This window comes from Lycium ferocissimum, chromosome 7 (genome assembly GCF_029784015.1).
Source record: "Lycium ferocissimum isolate CSIRO_LF1 chromosome 7, AGI_CSIRO_Lferr_CH_V1, whole genome shotgun sequence".
Classification (NCBI taxonomy): Eukaryota; Viridiplantae; Streptophyta; class Magnoliopsida; order Solanales; family Solanaceae; genus Lycium; species Lycium ferocissimum.
In genome coordinates this window covers 7,209,942-7,235,170 of record NC_081348.1, presented here as the reverse complement: position 1 = coordinate 7,235,170, position 25,229 = coordinate 7,209,942, and the positions used below count along the sequence as shown (strand labels likewise).

General features: G+C 37.7%; 1 protein-coding gene across 1 annotated transcript; it reads right to left on the bottom strand.

Moving 5' to 3' along the window:
• Positions 1 to 203: 203 nt before the first annotated feature.
• LOC132063221 (T-complex protein 1 subunit theta) lies at positions 204 to 10,684 on the bottom strand. The gene is made up of 13 exons (XM_059455681.1): positions 10,384 to 10,684; positions 9,387 to 9,649; positions 9,152 to 9,298; positions 8,909 to 9,070; positions 7,161 to 7,238; positions 6,555 to 6,688; positions 4,155 to 4,227; positions 3,991 to 4,068; positions 3,780 to 3,902; positions 3,431 to 3,525; positions 3,129 to 3,338; positions 943 to 1,000; positions 204 to 625 (listed from the first exon to the last, which is right to left on the bottom strand). The coding sequence occupies exons 1-13, from the start codon at positions 10,517 to 10,519 to the stop codon at positions 557 to 559; spliced, it is 1,626 nt and encodes a 541-aa protein (XP_059311664.1). The 5' UTR covers positions 10,520 to 10,684; the 3' UTR covers positions 204 to 556.
• Between the last annotated feature and the right edge of the window lie 14,545 nt (positions 10,685 to 25,229).

Here is a 25,229-nt window from a genome sequence, read left to right as displayed (position 1 = left end):
CCTGAGAAGTTCAAGAAATTCATATCCAAACATTAATAACATTCCAATATAGAGCGTGTATATAAATTATGGTTGAAGGAGCATTTGATTTGCATATCATATTAGTAGTTTAAAAATGAAAAAAGTACACTAATTGCTAAAGTCCATTTGATCAAAGAAAATCAAATGCTCAACTAAATTTTTGCGACTCGTAGATGAGATAATATGGTTCAAAATAGAGAGGCATCACATAAATTAGAAAATAGAACTTAACTAACCTACAGCAAAATGATACCAGCTAGCTAGCTTTCCAATAGTCAAGATCGACCAGCCAAACTATGCCCACTAACACTTCATTGGCATTTACCTAGCAAATCAAGTACAATAGAGGCGGCACATACTGTTTCAAGATCATCAAAAATTCTTGAGCCAAACCTCTGCCATTAACATGTAAAAACTCCAAAAGGAAAAATTATAAGCAAAAAAAAAAAAAAAAGAAAAAAAAAAGGAGAATCCACCCACGCAAAAGAAAACAATATCAGCAGACAGACGAAACGTAAGAAAGACGGTGTAAAGATTAATCCTCGTCCATCCCTGCCTGTTGATCTCTCGGCCTTGGACCCCCAGCTGGTTTAGACATTATAATCTGCAGTTAAAAATAGACGTTTAAAAAAAAAAAATGAGAAGTAAAAGAAGCGTACTCAAAATTGAAAACAGAACCGAATAAAAACTACATTAGCAAACAAAAGAGCATAAGTAGTCAAATATGAACATCGATCAGCTTGAAATAGGCCTTTCTTGTCCCTTTTCTATCATCGACAATTGAACTTTAATCTAGCTATTATTTAGACATTCTTCCATGCATCTCTATCAAGAGAGATGAAATTTTCATAAGGTGGTAGAAAACTGTGCACTTCTCAGGAATGAAACATGAACGACTAGTTAATTCGAGTAACTTATTACCTGGTCTACCCGAAGCACTGTGCAGACAGCATCAGCAGCGTATTTTAGAGCAAAAAACCTGCTCAAAAGGCCAAGATGCATTAGGGAATAGAGATTAGCATAAAAGGCTAACAAATCCACCAAAAAGATTTAAGACTCAGGATACCAAATACATAATCATGAAATAGTAGTATATCAGGAAATAAACCAATCAAAAAGAGATAATAACATTAATAATGGTACTACTAGTGTGCTAGGGGAGGACCTAATTTATCTTTTTTTTTTTTTTTTGATAAATAAATCAATATATATTTTATTGATAAAATACCAAGATCTGTTCATTAATCACTATTATAAAATAATGGTACTATTAGTGTGTGTGTGTTTTGGGTTGGGTTTTTTTTTTTTTTTTTTTTTGTGTGCGTGTGTGTTGTGTTGTGTGTGTGTGTGTGTGTGTGGGGGGGGGGGGGGGGGGCTGCTATTTTATGACCGGATAGCGTCTCGCTTCTGGTGGAAAACTGTGTTGATTTGTCTTCAATTCTTGATGCCAAGCAAGGTCAGAGAATTATTGCATAGCTGATCTTTTAGGACTGAAGAGAAGACGCAAGGGGTGTGGTGTTGCTCCACTAACCCTTATGTGGGTCATATGGAGAGAAAGAAATAAGAGAGATTTTGCTGAGGGGTAGAGTCAGGCCGTAGTGGGCTTGAGGAGGGGTAGAGATAGGAGGGTGTAGAGGTCGAGCATTAGGACTAGGAAGGTTAGTCCCAGAGTGTTAGTACTATTCTTGTAATTTCTTATTCTTAGATTTCATTTACTACCTGTTGTTTCTTTAGCCTCGGGTATCTTATTATCTTGTTGTTTCTGCTTGTTGCTACTGCCTCTTTTTCATCTTTCTTTGATCCGACTGTCTTTTTTTTTTAATAAGGTAGCCTCGGTCTTTTTTCTTTTTTAATCCAATGGTCTATCAGTAACCTCCTCTCTGCCTTCTCAAGATAGGGGTAAGGTCTGTGTACACACTACCCTCCCCAGAACCCACTGTGCGATTACACTAGGTTTTTTTTTGTTGTCAATAAAACCTTATTACTTGATCAAAGTTACTCTTTCCAAAAAAACTTATCCACCTCCAAACCTATATAGTTGTAAGACCTTGGTAGGAATGCTTCTAGCTCGACAGCTTCCCCGTCTTGTACTAATCTTCTAAGAATCCTCCTATAATACCTAACCTCCATCCTTGCAAAGAGCTCCAACATAGTAGCCTATTTAGCCATCACGATGGAGAACAAATGGGGCAAATCATCCATCAGAGTCGTGCGACCATAAGTCGTATTTGGTTCTCATTCCTATAGAGAACCCAATAAATCTTGAGAAACTCTCTTTCATTTTCCTTTGACTACCCACTGAATATGGACAAACCCATCCTCTTTAACCCAATGAAATCCATTCCCAGGCGAATGCATCCAGTGATAAAAGACCATCTGTCAAGTAGTAGGAAGGATTTTCCATCCATCATTGTCCCTCTTTCAACATTTGATCAGCTTCTGCTTTCTATGCAACAATGCATCCCCTAACCTGCAGATCTTCCACCTACTGCTTCTGTCCACCCCATCCAGCAATCAAAATAGCCACACATATGTAAAAAATCCAAGCTTTACTGGGAACTGAGTAGAGAAACTCGTTCCCTAGAATTTCATGGTGACAACTGTCTTCAGAAGAGGTTAATAGCCATGCTACTATAAGGATCCATCTGCTGACGAACCAAAATTCAATCCGATTAACATTTTACTTTATGTCAGATCATCCTTGATTTCACAGTCGTAATCAGAAATGAGTGGTTGCACGCCGAAATCTCTAGGGATTGCTCACAAACAGAAGAGTCTCAAGAAACTCACCATATAATTAGCTTACGTATTAATAATAGAATAACGAGTGTACGCACATTAACATCCGGAATATACCATTCTGGATGAGAATAGGTTCAGTTAGCTTGTAAACTCACTCCTCTTGTTGCTCTAGTAAAAATGAATCAATTGAATGCAACTCCAGCCTACTGGATCAACTACAGATATGCTAGCGAAAATTTATTTAAGAAGAACGATAGAACTGAACGAGCACAAGTAAGAACATCTAGATTTTTTTGTTCATATAGATTCTTTCCACCACTTCTTACTGAAAGAAGAAAACAGACACCCAGAAAAGAGCAGCTTACTTGGTAACATAGAGGTCCCATATACTCAAGGCAGAGACATCCTCACAGGCACCTTTCTCCAAGTTAAGGCCCACTTTGGCATTTCCAGACGCATGTTCAGCATACAATGATGATATAATCTCCATCGCATTGAGGCCAGCATTCTCAGCTAGCGTTTTAGGAATCATTTCAAAGCTTTCAGCAAATTTTGCTATTGCATACTGATCCAACCTGAAAGTAGTGACTGAGTTACACAACAGAAACGTTGGCCTGCAGTGATAGGCGAGAGATCATCTGCGAAGAAAAAGCAACAAAAACAATACCCCATCTCTTTGAAAGAGAATTCTTTCAGTTTTCTGGCCAGCTCAATTTCAGTAGCAGCAGCGCCAGGTACAATCCGACTGTCCCTGCACATTGCCTGGAACAAACATAGAGCAACCAGAGTCAAATTTTCAAGATTAGAAGCAGACTCAATCATAGCTATCCATCATCTGTCAATGTCTCAATTTATAGTAATCAAGATTTCATAAATGTAATTCTGAAATCTAATTATATTTCCAAACAATACCTTACAATGAAGGGACAAGTAATCACAACAGACAATTATGCATGCATGAAAAGGGGAGGAAAAGCGCTAGCCGGTATATATCTTATATTTTTAACTTCAGCTACCTTGTAGGTATTTACACCATCATCAACGGCTCTTTCAAGGTCATCCAAAATACTATCAGTGCTTCCCCGCAGCAAAACAGTGGAGACAGAATTTCCACCTTCTTCATTTCTCACAACAGTAACCTGTTGCATATGTAAGGAATCACATATACTGCTAATGCCAGCTAAACTGAGGGCGCCTGGATGTAAATATAGAATTTAGGAATATTACCCTAACGCCACCAATTTCCTCCACTGAAACAGAATCAACATGGCCAAGGTCATCTGGATTCGGCTGGCTAAGCTTTAACTGTTTTTACAATCAAAGAAGAATGTTATAAGAAATTTAAGTATTATCCTTTCACATATATTATCAAATAGTTTCAGTATGCTTACAAGCGCAACAGCCCCAGTAGTACGGCAAAACCGGCGGAGTTCAAACTTGGAGCTGATTTTCAATACCATAAGTCTGCAAAACACAAAAAATGAAATATATACGAAGTGGTTCCAGATTACGCCAGGATAGATGTAAAAACATTAACAAGTCCAAGAAGTAAAATTTAAAAAATTAGTTTCAGAAGAGGCCACTAAAGCTTGGACGCTCTCGGAGCACTACCCAGTAGAGATGGGTTTGCACTAGGGTTCAGCTCTTAGCCCGTTTCTGTTATCCACGATGATGTCACACATCGCATTGGTGCAGCATGGATGAGATGAGGCTCGCCCCCAGAGTGATGTGTGATAAAAAGATACCACCAAAACTTAAAGGTAAGTTCTACAGAGTGGTTGTTAGACCGACCTTGTTGTATGGCGCAGAGTGTCGGCAAGTCAAGAGCTCCCATGGTCAGAAGATGCAAGTAGCGGAGATAAGGATGCTGAGATGGATGTTTGGGCATACTAGGAGGGATATGATTAGAAATGAGGATATTCGGGACAAGGTGGGAGTGCCCTCCATGGTGGATAAGATGAGGGAAGTGGGCTGAGGTGGTTCGGGCATGTGAGGAGGAGAAGCGTCGATGCACCAGTACGGAGGTGTGAGAGATTGGATATGGTGGATATGAGGAGAGGTAGGGCGAAGAAGTATTGGAGAGAGGTAATTAGACAGGACATGGCGCAGCTTCAGCTTACCGAGGACATGACTTTAGATAGGAGATATGGAGACCACGAATTAGGGCAGAAGTTAGTAGGTAGTCGAGGGTTGCCTGTTAGGCGGGGTAGGCGTGGTGGTAGTCCAGTGCCATTCAGTACTTTGTTTATCTTTATTACTGATATCTTTATTCCCTTGTGTTATTGGTCTTTTTCTGTATGTTCTGAAATGCTTTCTTATTAACTGCCAAACTTTTTCACTGCACTACTCTCTTTTTCATAACTGTTTTGATTTGTAGTACTTGAGCCGAGGGTCTTCCGGAAACAGCCTCTCTACCTCACGAGGTAGGGGTAATGTCTGCGTACACTCTACCCTCCCCAGACCCCCTCTGTGGTATTACACTGCGTATGTTGTTGGTCTGTGTAAAGAGACGACTACCTATGATGTAAACGGACTTCTCTTTAACAGGCCATAGATACTTTCTTGGGGGCGCAGGTAATGGCAACAGACATTTATCAATATGTAAAAAGGAAACAGTGTTAACATCTCCTAATTTCCCAAACAAGCGAATTTCCTCTCTGTAAAGGAAATAGTTTTAATCTGTTCTTTCATGGCACTACCTCTTTCAGTGTATCTTCAATGCAAGTGACAAATGCGACAAAACGAACACTAAATAATTTGTCATCTAATTGCTTTACCGTAAAACGTGTACTCTGAGTTATATCACCGGAGCATTGTAGGCAATACAACACAATTATTATAATCAGTTTAAAAGTTTTCCCTTTTGATGTCGACAAGCTTCAACTAAATATAATGCAAGTCCAACTAGATAATATGAAGCAATAAATCTGCCAAAAAAGTATATATGTAAAGCATAGAGGATTAGAAACACAACGACCAGTACAAACAGGCAATAAGATACACAAACAAAAACCTTTTGAGTTGCTCCTTAATGTAAAATCCCCTAAAGTCTACTCTTTTTTATGAAAAAGGTAAAACCCTTAAAGTCCCCTTCTTTTTCTCCAATGAACATGAAGCTACATTAGTCAAAACCAACTCCGCGCACTGGGAAAAGGCTGACACGCCGAGAAACCAGCCACTAGTTATAAAGCTCCAATGAGGAATTGAGAGGGCTATCACAGTCAGGTACGAGGCTTACACCCATTCGCATTAGTTCATCCAAAGTTCCTTACCCTTATGCATGATGCTTTATATGAAAGAGATTAATTGTTGATTAGGTAGTTGGATTAAGAGGAGAGGAAAAAAACGATTAAGAGGATCTGCCTTGCCGAGTATGGGCAATCCCAAGCAAGATTGAGAAAGATTTGATAATATACACTCCCTACTGGGAAGCAAAAGGATTGTATTGTGGAAAATATAAGAGAATGCTGTAGTATACCGGTCACCATAGTTGTACAAATTTGTTCAGGACAATAATTGTTTTTGATTTTATCTCAAAACACAGTTTTTGAAATCCTCTTGATGTATTTGGAATAAAATTTCAGATTATCAAAAGCTCAGTCCTTAAATATAAATAAACAGGATAACAGTACGTATGTGTGCAGACAAATGACCCCCCCAATTAGCTTCTTTCTCTGCTCATTTTCATAAAATATGCATACAACTGCCCAGAAACATACTTAGAAGGAGGTATACAAAAAGTCTCAAATAAAAAATATCAAATATAAAAAGAAATAAAGTATTCATCTTACTTGTAACGCTCACAGAAATGTAGAGCCATCTCTCCCACCGCTCCTCCACTGACAATGACCTTGGCACCTGAGTCAGCAACTGCTTTAATAAGTTCCTCCACCTTAGATTCCTCAGTCTTTGCATAGTTTTCAAGCTGCAAATGCAAGAGACAAGAGATTACTGACAGACTGAAAAAGTTGAAAGATAAATAGGTAAACAAAATAAAAAGGAAGGACATATGAAATTAACTTCTTCAGACTTTGACTGACTTGAAGTTTTACGGTCAACCATGTAAAAAAAAAAAACATGAGGTACGGATAAATAAGTTATAGTGCCCAATAATTTAGTAAAATAAATCAGGGTGGTGCTAACCCTAGACTTCAAATCCTAATCGTATGATTCATACAATGGATTCTGACAGAGGCCAGAAAAATATCAGATCGAAATCAGAATTAGCATTTCCTGTCTTAAGCAGATAAATACATCATTTATCATTTTTCCTGTTAACTGTTGTCAATTAATATATCTAAACTCGATCAAGAAACAACAAAATTTATGCCAATGGACTTTCTATAACAATGAGATTTTTACTTCTCAAGTAAAGCAGTATAGTTCCAACGGGTTACCTGCTCAGCACTATGAATAAGAACTGTTCCTTTTGTTTCAGTTGCAGATGTATCAACACCTTGAACGAAAACAGCAACCTGCATTGGAGTAGATGGGTTCTTTAAGCATAAAACCAACTGAAGCTGAAGCTGAAGCTAAGAGATGATAGTTCAACTGTGTGTATGCTAATGTAGCCAGTTGCAACTTAGAGACCAAACCTGAGAGAAGACATAAAAGTTGCAACATAACCAATACAAGAACAATGTCATCACACGAGAACAAGTAAAGACTTTCCATGCATACATCCAGCAAGCAAATACCAAACATGGAGGATTGAAAGAGCACATATTCATTTTGTTTCAGAAGTATGCATTACTAGCCCATATGGATGATTTCATGGGATTTATGAAAAATAGTAGTAAAACATAACTTATGGAGTACACCTCCTACCCAGTAGCTTTGTTCCATCATTGTGTCTCACTATTATGTGTTAAAATAGGTGGGAAGGAAGGGAAAAAGAAAAGCAGCCCCAATAAGTGAAGTAATTTCACCTCCATCAATGCATCACATATCCCTTATCCTAGAATTTTCATCTACTATAGTCCCTTAGTTAAGTGAAAAAACTAGTATCATGAGTTTCAACGTATTTCTTTGGTGTATTTCTGAAACTCGATATGAAGACTAACAGATGCTTGAAAAGGATGTACAAAAGCAAATCAGGAACAGAGAAAAATTGGCTTGCCGAAACAGGGATGAGTGGAAAAAGCAGGCACAGGGAACAAGTTTGGTTCTTCATGATGTGAAGGAAAGGGAAAGCAGAGGGTAGAGGAGGCTAGGGAAGCAGTTATCCAGGTAAAGTGAGAAAACTTTGGAAATCGCTTCAACCATGGAAATAACTCCGGGGGTATTTGGGGAGGAAGCTCATCTTAGGTAGGGATGAGAAATACTGGAGTTTGTGTAGGAATACAGGCATCCAGGAACCAACGCAAACTAGCTAACTGTTAAGTTTTGAAACCCAATCTTCCAGCAAGCCATGCAGAATAACAATAAAATCTGAAATCAACTTGTGCAGCAAGACCATTGAAACTACTGATCTTCTTACTGTGGGACTTAGATTGTAGATTCCCTATCAGCCTGCACAGTTTAATATTTCAGTTCTATGCCACAATGCGAAGTACATGTCATCCATTGTAAACCATAATATCAGGTTATGATTATATCCAATGGTTCAACAACTGACCCTTGTCCCAGTAATCCTTCTAACGCATGAAGTAGCCCAATTTAACTAGAATAAAAATTAGAAACCAAAAGTTGACAAATAATTAGTAGAAAGCCACCAAACATAATGGCACATCCTAGAAAATGAAAACTACATCTTCATATAACTGAATGGTTTATGAATAACAATTCTTGGATCATGCTGAAGAAATTGTTTTTAATTGCAGTATGCAAAAGAAACTATTTTCAAAAAGTAAATAACCAAATCATCCTACCATAGAGCAGTTTCATCCGCTCAAAAAATGAAATATGAAGGAAAAAAAATCTAAAATGGATCTTCTAAAATAAAACCAAGATCGATCTTGCATACGGGTGAAAATAGCATAAAAGGCAAAGTGAAGGTGAAATCTGAATTTCTGAACTATAACCAGACAGAGTAACAACAACCAAATCTGAATAAGAAACGGAAATGAAAATACTGAAATAGACCTGTAAATTTAACTATAAGTAACAGGAAAAGAATTTCTGGAATGTGTTTGCAATAGCTCACCTTTGCCTTCTCTATCCTCTTTATGCTCCCAACAGCATCACTTTTCAACACCAAACCTCTAACTATGGTGGAATTATTCAAACCTCCACCCAAGAGCTTTGCAACGCGTACATTATCCACATTGAAGTTTGCTGGGTTTTTAGGGCACACTTGAATGCAAGCCTACACACCATGAAAAGTCAAATTAGAAAGCGGATCAGCTAAAACCCACCAAGAACGCTACGAGAAGAGCAGGTCACGCACCTCAGCAACAAGAGGACACAGGACATCCTCTAGTCCAAATTGTTTGCTAGCAACTGCAGATTTCATCCGTGAAATGACTTCATTCTTATCATTGACATTCATATTTTCGGAACCTGGCTCAACTAGCTCATCCAATAATTCAATTGTCTGCAAGGACGGAATTTATTAGCAAGTAAATCTGAGATAACTTATCAACACAGCAGTAAGCATGATTAGTGTAAAAGATATAACATACCTTATTTATCGCCTTATTGTATCCGATGATAATCTCACTAGGGTGCAACCCCATCCTGATAAGCTCCTCAGCATTTTGGAGGAGTTCCCCCGCAAATGAAACAGTCAAATTAGCTCCATCACCAATCTCCTCTTGCTGTGCCTTTCCAGCCAAAACCAATATCTTCGCAGCAGGGTGCTGGACCTCAAGTTCATTCACAATAGTGCCAGCGTCATTTGTGACAAAAAGCTTGTCCAGATGGTTTATAACCATCTTATTCATGCCTGAACAAATGAATAAAATCAAAGTTACTCAAGAATGACAATAAGATTGAAAAACGCAACTCATAAAAAAGATAACGGAGGAGAATGCATGGACCACCCTGTATTTCTTATAATTACGAGCACACTCCTTCAGATATTGAATACTATTTAAGCCATCTCTAATTTAATTTTCATATTGCTACATTTGGTATGCTCCCTCGATGAATGTCTAATTTGTTTATCCCTTATATTTTTTTTCCAACTCTAAACCTCTTCAACTAATAATTATTAAAATAAAAATCCAAAAACATCACAAGAAAAAAAAAATTACATGAAAAGAAATTTGAAGAATCCTGCCAATGGTTATTTATCAGATTAACAATATAACAACCGCTAGAAAAGGTTTACGCTCTCTGCACATCATATAAGTCAATAGAAATTATTCAAGTTTTGAGATTCAATCTAGAGAATGACACAATACAGACTTACTGTATACTTTTTTCAGTAAATAGATTCCTACAATTATTCTTCTTTCTTGTGGTTGTGGGGGTCCTTAATGAAATGCTGTTCAGATTTTTCTTCAAGTATATCAAATTAGCATTATTTACCCAAACTGCCACTTTCTTATCATTAGTAGTCAGCATCTAATGATCCAAAAAAAAAAATGTATACATACACATAAGTTATCAGAAAAACAATATACAAACTGGAAACCAAAACCTAGATTAACAATAAGATCTTGGAAAAAGAAGTACCATTAGGGCCAAGAGAAGTTCGGGTAATAGCGGAGAGCTGTTTACAAGCATCGATGTTTTTAAGGACAGCTTCATCAAGACCTGAAAGATGTTTGTGCCCTTCTTTCAACATTGATTGTATTCCATAAGGCTGCATTTTGCTTGATCTAGTGAGGCTACAACAACTAACGTGTCTATTTAAGATTCTTGCCTTTCCTTAAACCCTAGCAAATGGTGTGAAGGTTTTGTTTGTAAGTGAAGAGACAGAAAGACGCTAGAGTGAAAAAGAAGAAGAGGGAAACCGAAATAAGCCCTAGTACACATTCTAGTAGTTTAGCCGTGAAGTTTTTTAATGGTCGAAAAAAAGTGTGAAGTATTTTAAATTAATGACAAAAGTATTAAGAAATTAAATTTATTGTTATTTTTATTAAGGTTAATTAAAATGTCTGAATTTTAAAATATTAATAATATTATTTGACAATTGAAAAATTGAGGATTTATTTTCTCGAAGGTACAATCTATTACTCCCTCGGTTCCAATTTATATAACATTCTACATACTTCTAAAATTTGAAAACAATTAATTTTTCATTTAATTTTAATGAGAAATTTTAATAAGCACACAAATGTTATGACATGTTTAAGACTATGATTTTTAAAAGTTTTAGGCTTAACGCATAGACAGACCCTCGAACTTGTCCGCGAAATCCATTTAGACTATAAACGAGACTTCTACCTTCTGAACCCCAGCCCCCACAAATTTGTACCAATTTAACACAAAATAATAACCCATCCAAAAAATAAAGGGCGTGTAACTCACACGTGAGTGAGATGACAGAAGGACGAATGGAACAATACAATGTGGCATGTGGGCCCAAAATAATGAGTAAATTTTGAATGAAGAAAAAGATAACTAATATAAAACTTATTTAACTAATAAAAAATTGTTTCACAAAAACAAAAAACAAAAAAAAGTAAAAACCTACATTCTTACGTGCCACCCCCATCCCCACCTAACCCACCCTTTCTTCTTCCCTATCCCACCTACCAGTGATGGCCGGTGGAAACCCACTCACTTTAAAACAAAAGGCTAGGGTGAAGTAGTTAAGGGAAGGGACTCTAATTCTACTTATTTTCATAGTGTTTTAAAGGATATAAGAGGGATGCTCAACATCATTAAGATTCAAAATGTGCATTACCAGTGGGTTGAGGGTTGGCAAAAAAATCCTTCTTTTGTTGGGCTAATCTTCATAAATGGCTCACTCACACTTGTATAGTGATGTTACCCAAAGTGAACTCTCCTCGACATTACAATGAAATGAGGCTTATAAGTTTATGTAATGTTTTGAGCAAAATCTTCTCCAAAGTCCTCAATGCTAGACTAAGGACCTTACTTCCTACCTTGATTTGTGACAAACTGACAATCAAAGTGAATTTATCAAAACGGAGAGCCATTACTGAGAACATTTTACTAGACCAGGAAATCATTCGGGATATTGAAAAGCCAAATGTTCAAGGAATATGGTATTGAAATTAGATATGACAAAAGCTTATGCTAGGGTATCCTGACCCTACTTTTGTATGCTAATGAAAAATGGAATTTTCTGAAGTCTGAATTGACATGATATTCACGCATATTTCTAGCAATTGATATTCATTGCTAGTCGATGGTACAAGACAAGACTTCTTCAAATCAGAAAGAGTATTAAGACATGGAGATCATATTTTCCTGTCTCTTTTTATTCTTTATGTTGAATTCCTTTCTAGAAAACTTAATAAATTGTATGATAGTAATGAGTTCAATGGATTTTACATAAGTAAAAATGTTCCTCCTATTAATCATCTTTCATTTGCTGATGATATCATTTTGTTTCCCAGTGGATGCAACAATTCTCTAAAAATGATCATGGATGAAAACTTACGAGAAGATCTCTGGCCAGCTTGTCAACAAACGAAAATCTTGTGTTGCTATAGCACCTAATGGCACTGAGTAAGACATCTTAAGGGTGAAATACATCATAGAAATTGAGTACAAAAAGTTTCCAATCAAATATCTGGAATGACCACTCTATGTGGGTAGAAAAAATTTTACAATTTTTTCAGAGATAATAAGCAAAGTCCTATTCAAGAGTTCTAGTTGGTATTCAAAAATTCTATCTATTTAAGGAAGAGCAACATTATTTACGTTCAATTAATTTGTTAGCAGCTATACACCCTCATGTAGGTCTATTGAATCGGCTTGAAAAGATGGTTGCTAGCTTCTTTTGGGGTGGAACTGATGAGAAGAAGAAATATCATTAGGTAACACGAGATAAGCTTCGCTTGCCTATGATGAAGGGGCTACAAACTTTAGAAAGCTCAAGTATGTATGCAATATTTTCACCACTTAGCAGTGGTGGATTCTCAGGACTAAACAATCTTTGTGGAATTAATTCCTTGTGGCCAAATACTGTCACAAGATACATCCTCTAATCAAGAAATAGTATTCTGAATAGTCACACTTATGAATGCTATGTGTAAGATTAAGAATGACATGGAAAATCACATTTTTGTGAAAAGTTGGAAATAGTTGACTTGGCTTTGTAGTTTGACAATTGGACAAGTCTAGTAGCTCTTCGTAACTACCTTCTTGAAGACGGGTACCTAGAAATCTCAAACTTAATGAGATCCTAATTAATGAACAAGGAAGATGAGGAGGATGAAAGGCTTTCCTGACTTAATCTTTTATTGAAAAAATATACCATATGCAGATTACTCTCGGCCCTAATAAACCAGATAAAGCTATTTGGAATGTACGCTGACCAAAAAGGAATATATACAGTTACTTCAGTGTCACGACCCGACTAGGGCCATGACGGGTACCCGGGGCTAACCACTGAGCACCACTCATTCTATTACTTATCCTGTCTTCATTCATATTTCCCATCGTTCATAATCATAGAAAACGATTTGCATTTAGAACATATTTACTTTATAGACATCAGCCCTTTAGGCTATCAAAATAGTAATGTACATACGTGCGTATACATATGAGAGACTTGTGAGACCATACTACCCACATATACATATCTATGAGCCTCTACTAGAGTACTAGACATATGGACGCGACAGGACCCCGTCGTGCCCAAAATATATGTACACAAAATCTTTGTCTCAAAATAGCACCTCCGAATAAAGGAGGCTCGTCATCCGCTCGATAACTAATATGGCTCCGCACCGTCTCCCGTTACCGTGGGCATGAACACAGCGTCCAAAGAAAAGGGGCGTCAGTATGAAATATGTACTGAGTATGTAAAGCATGAGCAATAATAATACGTGATAGGAACATAAGGGATAGCATGAGATAAAGGAACTATCCATTTCTCATAATACCTTTTTAGCATTCGTCATACGTACTTACCCCTTTATTCCTCTAATGATACACTTGTTACATCCACATACTTACATATGAAATAATTTACAATGCAAGATAATCACGTACCCGACCATCTAGGCTCGGTGATCATCCTTAACATCATTATACGTCACATAAGCATGTCATGATCTTAGCACAACTAATCATCATCTCGCATTCGTCATAACACATACATATACTTATCATAGTGTCGTATCTGTTTATACACATTTGAACATTATCCGTATTCGGCCACGCGAGGCTCGATGATATCCGTATTCGGCCACGTAGTGGCTCGACAGTATCACATATATGTCTTCCGTACCCGGCTATGACGAGGCTCGGTATATCTCTTATTATCGCATACATCTCATAAGCTTATCATAACTTTCCATAAAACATGTATTTAAATTAAGGACAATCTATTGAAATTTAATATCATTTCCATGACGTAAACTTCATAACATATACCGTATACTTACCATTATTATTCATCACATAAGCATATACATCATCATACCACACATACATCATCATCACTATCATTCATTTCATGGACATGTCATAATTTAATATCATTATACATATATCACCAATTATACCTTAGAACTTGAAAGCAATTATAGCTGTGTCGGGGTGACGTAAGGTCGTGGACCCCCGATTACGTTATGGAGTAACCATAGTCGTCATATCTCACCTTGGAGGGACTACATTTTAAGGTGAGTACATATGAAGAAAACATCAATGAATCGTAGTCAACATTATTAACTCTGTAGGTACATCATTTCATAATCTCTAGAATCCTTCGGCTTGAACTTATCATTATCACTATCGTATTCATAGCGTATTTCTTATCTTATCTGACTATTCATGAACATAGACTCTTCGTCTCTCGAAACATAGGAGATTCATGAAAGAGGAGGAAAATCATGCATAGAATTCATGCCTTAGGAAGAAAGGTTGAGCCTTACATACCTTTGTCATTTAGCTACTCTATTGCTTGCTCGTTCTCCTTTAATGCTCACGTCTTTACCTTCAAGAGAGTTCGTATCGTCGTTAGCTAGGAAATTACAATAACGTGCTTCTTAAGGCTAAAGAAAATTGGGCAGCGTTTCCTTTGTTTATACTACTTTCCGCCATATTCCATATCAACTCCCAACATTCATAACAACAATCATAATATCACCAGCAACAATCGTCATTCATTTACATTATTCGCATTTCACAATTTCATTCCAATTCTCCATAATCATGACCAAAGTCCATTATCGCGTTCTTTCATATCCCATGTTTATTCCATGTTCTAAATGTCATTTATAACATATTCATAATCTCAACATACCCATTTTCATGATTCAGTCCAACTACTACTCAACATTGACACTATTCACCCATCTATGACCCATTTTCTATACTCTTCTATAGTCCATGTGTTTCAACTTATTAATACTTCAAACAACATAGAAAGATCATGAAACTCACCTTAGATGATGGAGGAACAAGCCTTGGATGATGATACACCTTTTTCACCAAAACCCTATTTTCACCTTTCTTGAGATTTCATGAGTTGGATGACTTTAATGAGGTTTTATACACTTGATTCACTTCAAATCTTGTTATTGATCTTTGATTCTCTTGGTTTTCTTGTGGATGAAAAATATGGAAGGTTCTAGAGGTCTTGAGAAGTTGAAGACGTATATGGAAATAAAATAAATAAAGTGGGCATCACATATAAAGACTTAGAACATTTCAGTCGTCGGGAGTTCCACGGACTGTTCCACGGTCCGTGGAACCAAGTGTTGGCCGTGAAACTGGTCGTGGTTCACTACCAGCCAGCCATCTTCTCTGCTGGCTGTTCCACGGACACATCCACGGTCCGTGGATCATGATGCTGTCCGTGGAACTCACAGTTCCGCCGGAGTTGTTCCCGTCGCGTCGTTTGATCTCCAATCTTTATGGAACCTTCTTAGCACTTGTTTATCATTTCATTAACAATCTAAGGGGCGTTATAACCCTTCCCCAACATATCATTAAGTCATCCTTATCTTGATGCTCGTAATTTGCCCGACACACGACTTATAACTCGCTTTCCTTCATAACTTTCTTTCCTTAACTCGAATGTCTTTGGGAATCTTAATTAGGACCATCAATTGCTATTTCTTGCTTATCGAAACGTCGTATATATCATGCCCTTCATTGGTTTATTCGCTGTACGTTAACGAAAAGTTTTCCGAGGTGTAACATTCAGCCTAGCAAATTTTAAGGAAGAAAAATGGCATTTCCTGGTTGAATGCTATGACATGGCACAAGAAAGTTTCCTTTAAAATGAACTTCAACTTGTGGAGAGTTTTGAGAAACAAAACTCTTACAGATGAGAGAGTTGTTATAATGGGTATCTATATTTTTAAGATGTTGCTACTGCAGGAATCCAAAGGTGGAGGATGTTGACAATAGTGACTCTGTACAAGCAATTTGGAAAGTCCTTTTTGGTCATGAAGAAGTGCAGTATTGTAACATCCCTTTCAGGCAGTTACTAGTATAGTGGTGGAAGAAGAAAGCACTTAATCCTGTTCATGATTTTATTTTCAAAATTCTTCTAACAGTTAGATGTTGGAAACTGTGGAGGTCATGGTGTGGAACTAAATATGATCAAGAGAGATCAAATGTCAAAAATTTGTGGGTCATATTTCTTTTAACGTTGCTTAGTTGGTTAACAGCCAATTCTGTAATGTAAAACCATTCATAACTGGATTACGTAACCAAACTCGTGCTTAGTGACATTGCCTTCAAGTCATAAACTGTGGTTAAATGGATTAGATCCTCCAGAAATTTTGTTAAGATCAACTCTGATGAGAGTTGTAGGAATGGTGATTGTGGAGGAAAACCCCCTTCGCCGGAAAATACATTGTATACTTAAGGTCAAACCTGACCATTATGGACATATGTTTCATATTGAACCTCCTTGACATAGCTGAGAAACTTAGCTCAGTGGTAAAGGGCGTTCAAAATTATTTCAAGGTCGTGGGTTCGATTCCTAGTCATTGCTATGTTTTTTTAATGTTGATAAAATACATAGATTTGGGTTCCTCGCTTCTTTACCTTCTTCAATAGCTTAGGCTCGTGAAAGGTGATATTTGTGCAGATTTTTAGCCCATAAAGATTGAGCTACATTTCACAGCCTTGGCTTCCTTTGCAGTATTTGATTTGATTCACATTTTGCCTTATTTTTACATTGTAGGATTCTTATGGCAAAACAATTTATATTAATATCATTATTTTTGGTTTTTTTTTTTTTTTTTTTTTTGAAACTGGTAACTCTATCTTTTGTATTTCAAATGTAGCAAAAAACAGTACTTACGTAGTACTGAAACCATATTTACAACAAACTCTAAATCTTATTGTCCTATTTCTATATTGAATCTAAAACATCAATTATAGAGGCAATATCATTTGAGTAGATCTGGTTGCACCAAAAACACAAAAGCAAGATAAAGTTTAGCTTAATCTTTTGCAAACCCATTCTCCATATTCTCAAAACATCTGGAATTTCTCTCCTTCCAAATTGTCCACCAAATGCAGGCAAGGACAATTCTCCATCTGCTTTTGTCCTTTGCCTGTAAGCATGTTTCCTCCCAACTTTTGAGAGCATCTGTGACTAATCCAGTCATGGTCCAAGAGATTCCTTTGAGGTTTAGTATGATTCTCCATGATTAAGTTGTAAACTTGCAATGAATGAAGAGATGGTTAACTGTCTCTGCTGTTTCTCCACACAAAAAGCATCTGGAACATAAAGGAAGTCCTCTTTTCATCACATTGTCTTGTGTAAGAGTTGCTTCTTTAGCAAGTAACCACACAAAACATGCAACTTTGTGGGGAATTTTAGTTTTCTAGATGTGTTTCCAAGGCCAGTTGGCTATCTGCTGGTTAGAGTGATTCATTTTTTTGTAAGCTGCATTGACCTTGAATATTCCCCTGCTATTGCCTTGCCACTATAACACATCATAGCCTGTCTGTAGTCCACCAAACTGCTCTATTGTATTAAAGAAGTCAGCCACTCTTTGTATTTCCAGTCATTGATTTGTCTTCTAAAAATAATGCTCCAGCCTTGAGGTGTCCGTATTTTTGCTATGTTCCTTTGTTGGTAGAGCACTATACTGAAGATGTCTAGGAAAGCCAATTCCAAACTGCCCATCTCATGCCAATTGTCCTTCCAAAAACTAGTTTTCTTCCATTAAGCACTTTGATCTTGGAATTGGCCCTCAACTCACTCCACAGTACTCTCATAGATCTCCATATACTCACCCCATATGGTGTTGTGATTTCCTTAGTCTTCAGTCATCTTCCTGTTCATACTTGGCTCTAATAACATTGCCCCACATGAGCTGATTCTCATTGTGAACTTCCACAGCCATTTCATTCTGAGAGCTTTACTCTGAATCTTCAAATTCTTGATCCCCATATCTCTTGCCACAAGTAAATATTTTCCACTTAACTAAGTGGTAACCCTTCTTTTCTTTGTTCCTATGCCACAAAAAATTTCTTCTGATGCTATCCAACTGGTTGATGATCCCTGTTGGAATGGGGAACAGAGACATTATGTAAGTTGGAAGTGCATCAAGAACTGAATTGATTAAAGTCAATCTACCACCCATATACAGATACTGAGTCTTCCATCTTGCCAGTTTTTTTCACGTCTCTAAATAACATTATTCCAAATCTCAACAAACTTTGATTTAGCTCCCAAAGGCATTCCTAGATAAATAGTTGGTAGAGCCCCTACGCAAAACAGCTGCCAACAAATCCATATTCGTAACATTATTAATGGGATATAGAAAGCTTTTCCTCCAGTTGATGTGTAAGCAAGATATTCCTTCAAAAAGAACCAGAATCACCCTAAGGTATTTCAATTAATCCTCTTCAATATCACAAAAGATTAGTGTATCATCAGCATATTGTAGATGAGTCACCTCTAGACTATTATTGCCAATTTTTGCCGCATCAAAACCTTTTATCCACTCATTCAAGTTGGCTAACTTGATCATGTTATTAAGGCCTTCCATAGCAATCACAAATAAAAAAGGAGACAAAGGTTCACCTTGCCGAAGACCTTTTTGTGCTTTGAAGAATCCTGTTGGGCACCCATTTATAAAGACAGAATAACTAATAGTTGAAATGCAGAATTTAATCCAGTGTATCCATTTCTAGCCAAAACCCATCTTCTCCAACATACTCAAAAGAACGCTCCAGTTAACATGATCATAAGCTTTTTCAATGTCAAGTTTGCACAAGATACTAGGTTTCTATTGCTTCAGTCTAGAGGCTACTGCTTCATTGGCTACATGGTCGGCATCCATAATCTGTCTACTTTTAATGAAAGCCATTTGTTGAGAATCCACCAATTTTGAAATCACACATTTTAGTCTCTCTGTCAGAACTTTAGAGAATAGTTTGTAGATGCTTCCGATCAAGCTGATAGGCCCAATGTCCCTTAGTTCCATTGTTACACCTCGGAAAATTCCCCGTTAGCGTACAGTGAATAGACGAGCGAGGGGTATGATGCATACGAGGTTTGGACAAGTAAGAAATAGCATTTGATGATCCTAATTAAGATTTCCAAAGACATACGAGTTAAGGAAAGAAAGTTGTTAAGGAAAGCGAGTTATAAGTTGAATGTATCGGATGGGAATTACGAGTATTGAGTTAATGATGTCTTAATGACACCTTGAAGAAGAGTTACAACGTCCCTTAGAATGGTGTTGAAGTAAGGAACAAGTGTTAAGAAGGTTCCATAAGGATCGGAGATCAAACGAGTCGACGAAACGATTTCCGGAAAACTGGACCAACCTACGGCCAGACATACTGGCCGTATAAAATGTATGGACCGTATGTCCAACCGTAGATTCAGTCCAGTAGAGCATACTTCACTGGACCAGATCTACGGCCAGACATACGGACCGTATGTTGGTCCGTATAAACTGGTCGGGGCTGAAGTTCATTTTTATATAAGGGACCCTTTTCATTTCATTTTCATTTCCCACTTTACCTCCACACTTCAAGAAAGCTCTAGAACACTCCAAACACTTCATCCATGAGAAATCACTAGAAATCAAAGATCATCAACAAGAAATCAAGAGAATCAAGTGAAGGAAACCCATTAAAAGTCATCCAAGTCAAGAAATCTCAAGAGAGATAAAATGGGGTTTTGGTGCTAAGGGTGAATTACCATTCCAAGCTTATTCCTTCATCATCTAAGGTAAGTTTCATGATCTTTACATGTTGCTTGAAGTATTTATAAGTTAAGACTCATGAATTGTAGAAGAGTATGTGAAATGGGTCATGAAGGTGTGAAAAGTGCCATTAGTGAATAGTAGTTGGAGTGAATCATGAAAATGATTGTGTTGATGTTACAAATGCGTTATAAATGACTTATAGAACATGAAATAAGTATTGGATATGGAAGAATACGATGATGGACTTTTAGTCATGAATATGGAGAATTGAAGTAGAATTGTGAAATGCGAATTATGTAAATGAATGACGATTGTTGTTAGTGATATTGTGATGATTGTTATGAATGTTGGAAGTTGATATGGAATATGGCGGAAAGTAGTATAAACAAAGGAAATGCTGCCCAAATTTCTCTAGCTTTAGTAAGTACGTCTTCATGATTGTTTAGCTAATGACGACACGAATTCCATTGAAGGTATAAACAAGTGCACTCAAGGAGAACGAGCAAACGATAGAATAGTAAACGACAAAGGTATGTGAGGCTAATCCCTTCTTTCTAAGGCATGATTCCTATGGCATGAATTTCCTCTTTCATTACGAATGTCCTATCTTCAAGAAGGCTACGAGCCATTATCCACGAATAGCCATACGAGATAAGAGATATGCTACGATTATGATAATGACAACGATGAGCTTAAGTTCGGAGATGTTTATAGCTTATGATATGATGTTCCAACTAAGCTAAGGAACCTATACGTAACCCATTGATGTTGATCATGGTATACACTCACCTTATGCTTATTCTTTCAAGGTGAGGCAGAATGCTTACGAATGCTCCATAATGAAGTCGGGGGCTCACGACCTTACGTCACCCCTACATGACTATACTTGCTTCCAAGTTCTAACGAATGAATTGATAATATATGTATGATGATATTAACTTATGATGAAACTATGATATGACTATGAAATGAATGATAGCGATGACTATGATGATGTATAATGTACGATGATAAATGCATGCTATGTATGATGATACGATTTCACCGTGCCTAGATGGTCGGGCATGTCACCGCTAAGGCGGGCTGCTATGATTCCACCGAGCCTAGATGGCCGGGCATGTCACCGCTAAGGCGGGCTGCTTATGATTCCACCGAGCCTGTAGGGCGGGCATGACACCACTAGTGGGCGGCATATGATGGTTACCCGGACGCGGTTACCGACATGATGACGTATACGATTAATACGACGATGCATGTATGGTATGATGATGTATATGTGATATGATAAAGTATACATTATGATAATGCACATGATACGCTTATGTATAACGAATGTATATGACATGTAATGATGCTTAAACGAGGACGCGGTGTTGTACCTCCATCTCATGATTTACGATGTTCCTATTATGCTTATTTCATTCCTCGCTTACATACTCGCACAATGTTTGTACCGACGTCCGTTTTCTTTGGACACCGTGTTCATGCCCTGGCCGATAGGCAAGGAGACGGTCTTGATCTATAGGGAGCTAGTAGCAGACGTTTGAGCACTCCATTGTCCGGAGGTGCCATTGATCATTCTTTTGGTACATATATGTATATACTCTCATGATTGGGCACGACGGGGTCCTGTCCCGTCCATACGTCTAATACTCTAGTAGAGGCTCGTAGATACGCATGTGTGGGTAGTATGGTCCCATGGTTTACATGTATATGCATGTGTATGTATGCATATTATTTTGATAGCCGAAGGGCTTATGTTTATAAAAGTAATTACGTTTCCTATGATGATATATTTTTATGAAATTGAGAAAGTATTATGAATGAGAGCATATAGATAACGGAATGAGTGGTGTTCGGTGGTTAGCCCCGGATGCCCGTCGCGGCCCGTAGTTCGGGTCGTGACATCTCCAACATACTCAAAAGAACGCTCCAGTTAACATGATTATAAGCTTTTTCAATGTCAAGTTTGCACAAGATACTAGGTTTCTATTGCTTCAGTTTAGAGGCTACTGCTTCATTGGCTACATGGGCAGCATCCATAATCTGTCTACTTTTAATGAAAGGCATTTGTTGAGAATCCACCAATTTTGAAATCACACATTTTGGTCTCTCTGTCAGAACTTTAGAGAATAGTTTGTAGATGCTTCCGATCAAGCTGATAGGCCCAATGTCCCTTAGTTCCATAACACCTTTCTTCTTAGGAATGAGAGCAATAAAGGTTGCATTGAAGCTCTTCTCAAAAACTTCTTGTTCATAGAAGTTTTGAAAAACATTCATGATGTCCTGTTTCACTATCTCCCTGCACTTGATGAAGAAACCCATAGTAAAACTATTTGGACCAGTAGCTTTATCAACTGCACACGACTTCAAACACCTTAGTACTTCATTCTCCTCAAAGTTGCCTTGCAGGGATTCCTTACACAGCTGGCAAAATGGCAAGTAGGTTTCCATTGAACAGTTTCTTTGTACAACTTCTGATAATAGTCAATAATTTTTTCTTCTATTCTTGTAAGCTCCTCTATTATTTCACCCTGGATCAACAGTTGATCAATATTGTTGAATCTTTTGTGTGTATTGGCCACCTTGTGAAAAAACTTGGTGTTTTTGTCACCTTCTTTCAACCACAGTGTCTTGGTTTTGTCTCTAGGATATTTTCTTATTTTTGATCAATTCCTATTCCATAAATAAATCTGCCTTCCTTACTATTTCTTCCTCTGTTAATGCTCTGTCTCCAAGCACCTTATCGAGCACTGCCATATCACTTAGAAATTTCTTCCTCTGAAGACTCAGGTTTCCAGGCTCACTTCTATTCCAATAATTAAGTTTAGCTTTGAGAGCTTTTAGTTTGCCGGCAAGTATGTAGTTAGGCTTTCCTGAAAATTGAAAGAGCTCCACCAACCTCTAACTCTGTTATTATAGCCTTCTAATCCTAGCTACCAATTTTCAAACTTAAAATAGTTATTGCTTCTACCCCCTACAAGGCTACTGGAATGTAATCAGATGCCAGTCTCTGCAGTGAGACTTGTTTTATGTTACTAAAACTGTCATCCCATTCTTATGAAATCAAGAACCTATCAATTCTGGAAGCTATGTCATGATTATCCCCTTTAAACCAAGTGTATGATCCATCTTCTAATTGAAGATCAATTAACTTCATGTCTTCAAAGAAATCAGAAAATTCCACCATACCCCTAGTTCTTCTTCTACAGTTCCCTTTTTTTTAGGTGAATCTGGTGACATTAAAATCACCACAAATAGCCCAAGGCTCTTCCATCAGTCCTCTAACATCTCCAATCTCCTCCCACACTGATCTTCTTTCAAAGCAGTTGTTTGGAGCATATACCCCTATTATATGATAGGAAAAGTTTTGAAGCTGTGCCGCAAACTCACAAGTCAAAGTATAGGTGCCAATGTCCAGGACTTCGCCCTTCCAGCCTTTACAGTCCCACATAAACAAGATTGTCCCTCTAGTGCCACTAGCCTCCAAATAAGAAAACCTGATCCATCTTCCTCCCCAGACCTATTTTAGTATATTTGTATTGTCCCCCTCAAGTTTAGTCTCTTGGAAGCATACGATGTCTGCATTCCAGTCAACTACCAAGCTCTGCACAATTCTCCTTTTGTCCCTATCATCCCCCCTAACATTCTAGGATACTAGTTTGAACTGTATGGATCAGTCCTCATCCTCTTTTTGGAAGCATATGATGTCCGCATTCCAGTCAACTACCGACCTCTACACAATTCTCCTTTTGTCACTATTATCCAATCCTCTAACATTCCAGGATACTAGTTTGAACTGCATGGATCAGTGGTAAGTATCTTCCTCCCCTTGCTCTATCCCCATTACTCTTGAATTTGACATAAAAAGTAACTAAGCCTTTTAACTTTTGTGCCCCTTTGAATCTAGTCTTCCTACTGACACTGTCCTCATCTATCCTTCTAGCTTGTCTTTAGCTATCGATTTGTAATAACAATTCCAAGGCCTACTCTTCGTGCCCCCTAAAATATGCCCCAAGTAATTTTCTCAATTTAATCATGTTCTGTTGGAGCCAGACTGATGTTGCCCAGCCTTTGTCAAGAATAGCCTGTTGTTGCTGAATAAGAAGAGGTTCAACCTCTTCTACCTCCCAATTTTATATGGTTGTAATTGAATTTTGTTCAGTTAATTCAATTAATCTTTTATTCATACAGCTGATGTCATCTTCTCTCACCTCTACAGTCTGTGCTGCCCCGATTATATCCTGCGGAGCTCCCCCGTTTACCTCTTCCATTGTGTTTGAAGTTACTCTTGCCAAACAATCTGCAATTTCCTCACTTTGGGTCTTTGCATGCACCGGTATTTGATCTTGAGAACACTTCAGCACTTCAACAAAAGGATCGCTGAAGAGATCAGATGAATAAGAGCATTGTAAGTCATTAAATATGACTTGGCCGGCTAAGTCAGGCCCAAATTTTGTGTTTAAAGCTGCCTCCAAAGTGGGCTCAACCTGCTGGCTCAAATTTGTAGTTTCATTAAAAGGACCCATGTGCTTCTCATATGTTGTTGACTTAAAATTTCTCCCAGCTGTCAAAGTTGTCAAAGAAGTACTGCCCATATGATCTCTGTCTACTGAATCCCTATGAAAAGGAGACTTTTATACTTCTTTGCAGGTGTTAACCCTATTTGTCTAATGGGTAAGAGCATGGACTGGATTTTTCTCTGTATCTCCTTCTCCAACACCTTCTTCTGCATATTCTAATTCAAGTTTGAATCTAGTTCTGCTTTCCGGCTATATTGGAATGTGGTAAATTGTCACGCCCCGAACCATGGCCGCCTGGGCTTAACACGGCACTCGGTGCCTGACTGGATCTGACCGAGCGAACCATATGGCTTGCTGAATCAACATGGGGCATAAACATGAGCGGAATATAACATGAAACATGACGAACCTTAATAGAACATGAGAAGTCATACTATTTAATAAAAATACTTGTATAAAACGTGAATGCGGAAATATCATAAACTGAGCCAAAGATGGCTACACAACTCCGAGTACTGACATAACTGACTGACTGACTGACTAGTCTATGCAACCTCTATGATGAATCTGAACTGTAAAACATACTTGCTGGGACAAGGCCTCCAGCATATCTTAGCTTGCGAAACGTGACATGAAATAAATAAGGATAACACCCCGAATAAGGTGGGGCTCACCAATAAGCTGATGCGAGCAAATCCTACTGAGCAGATGCAGCGTCCTG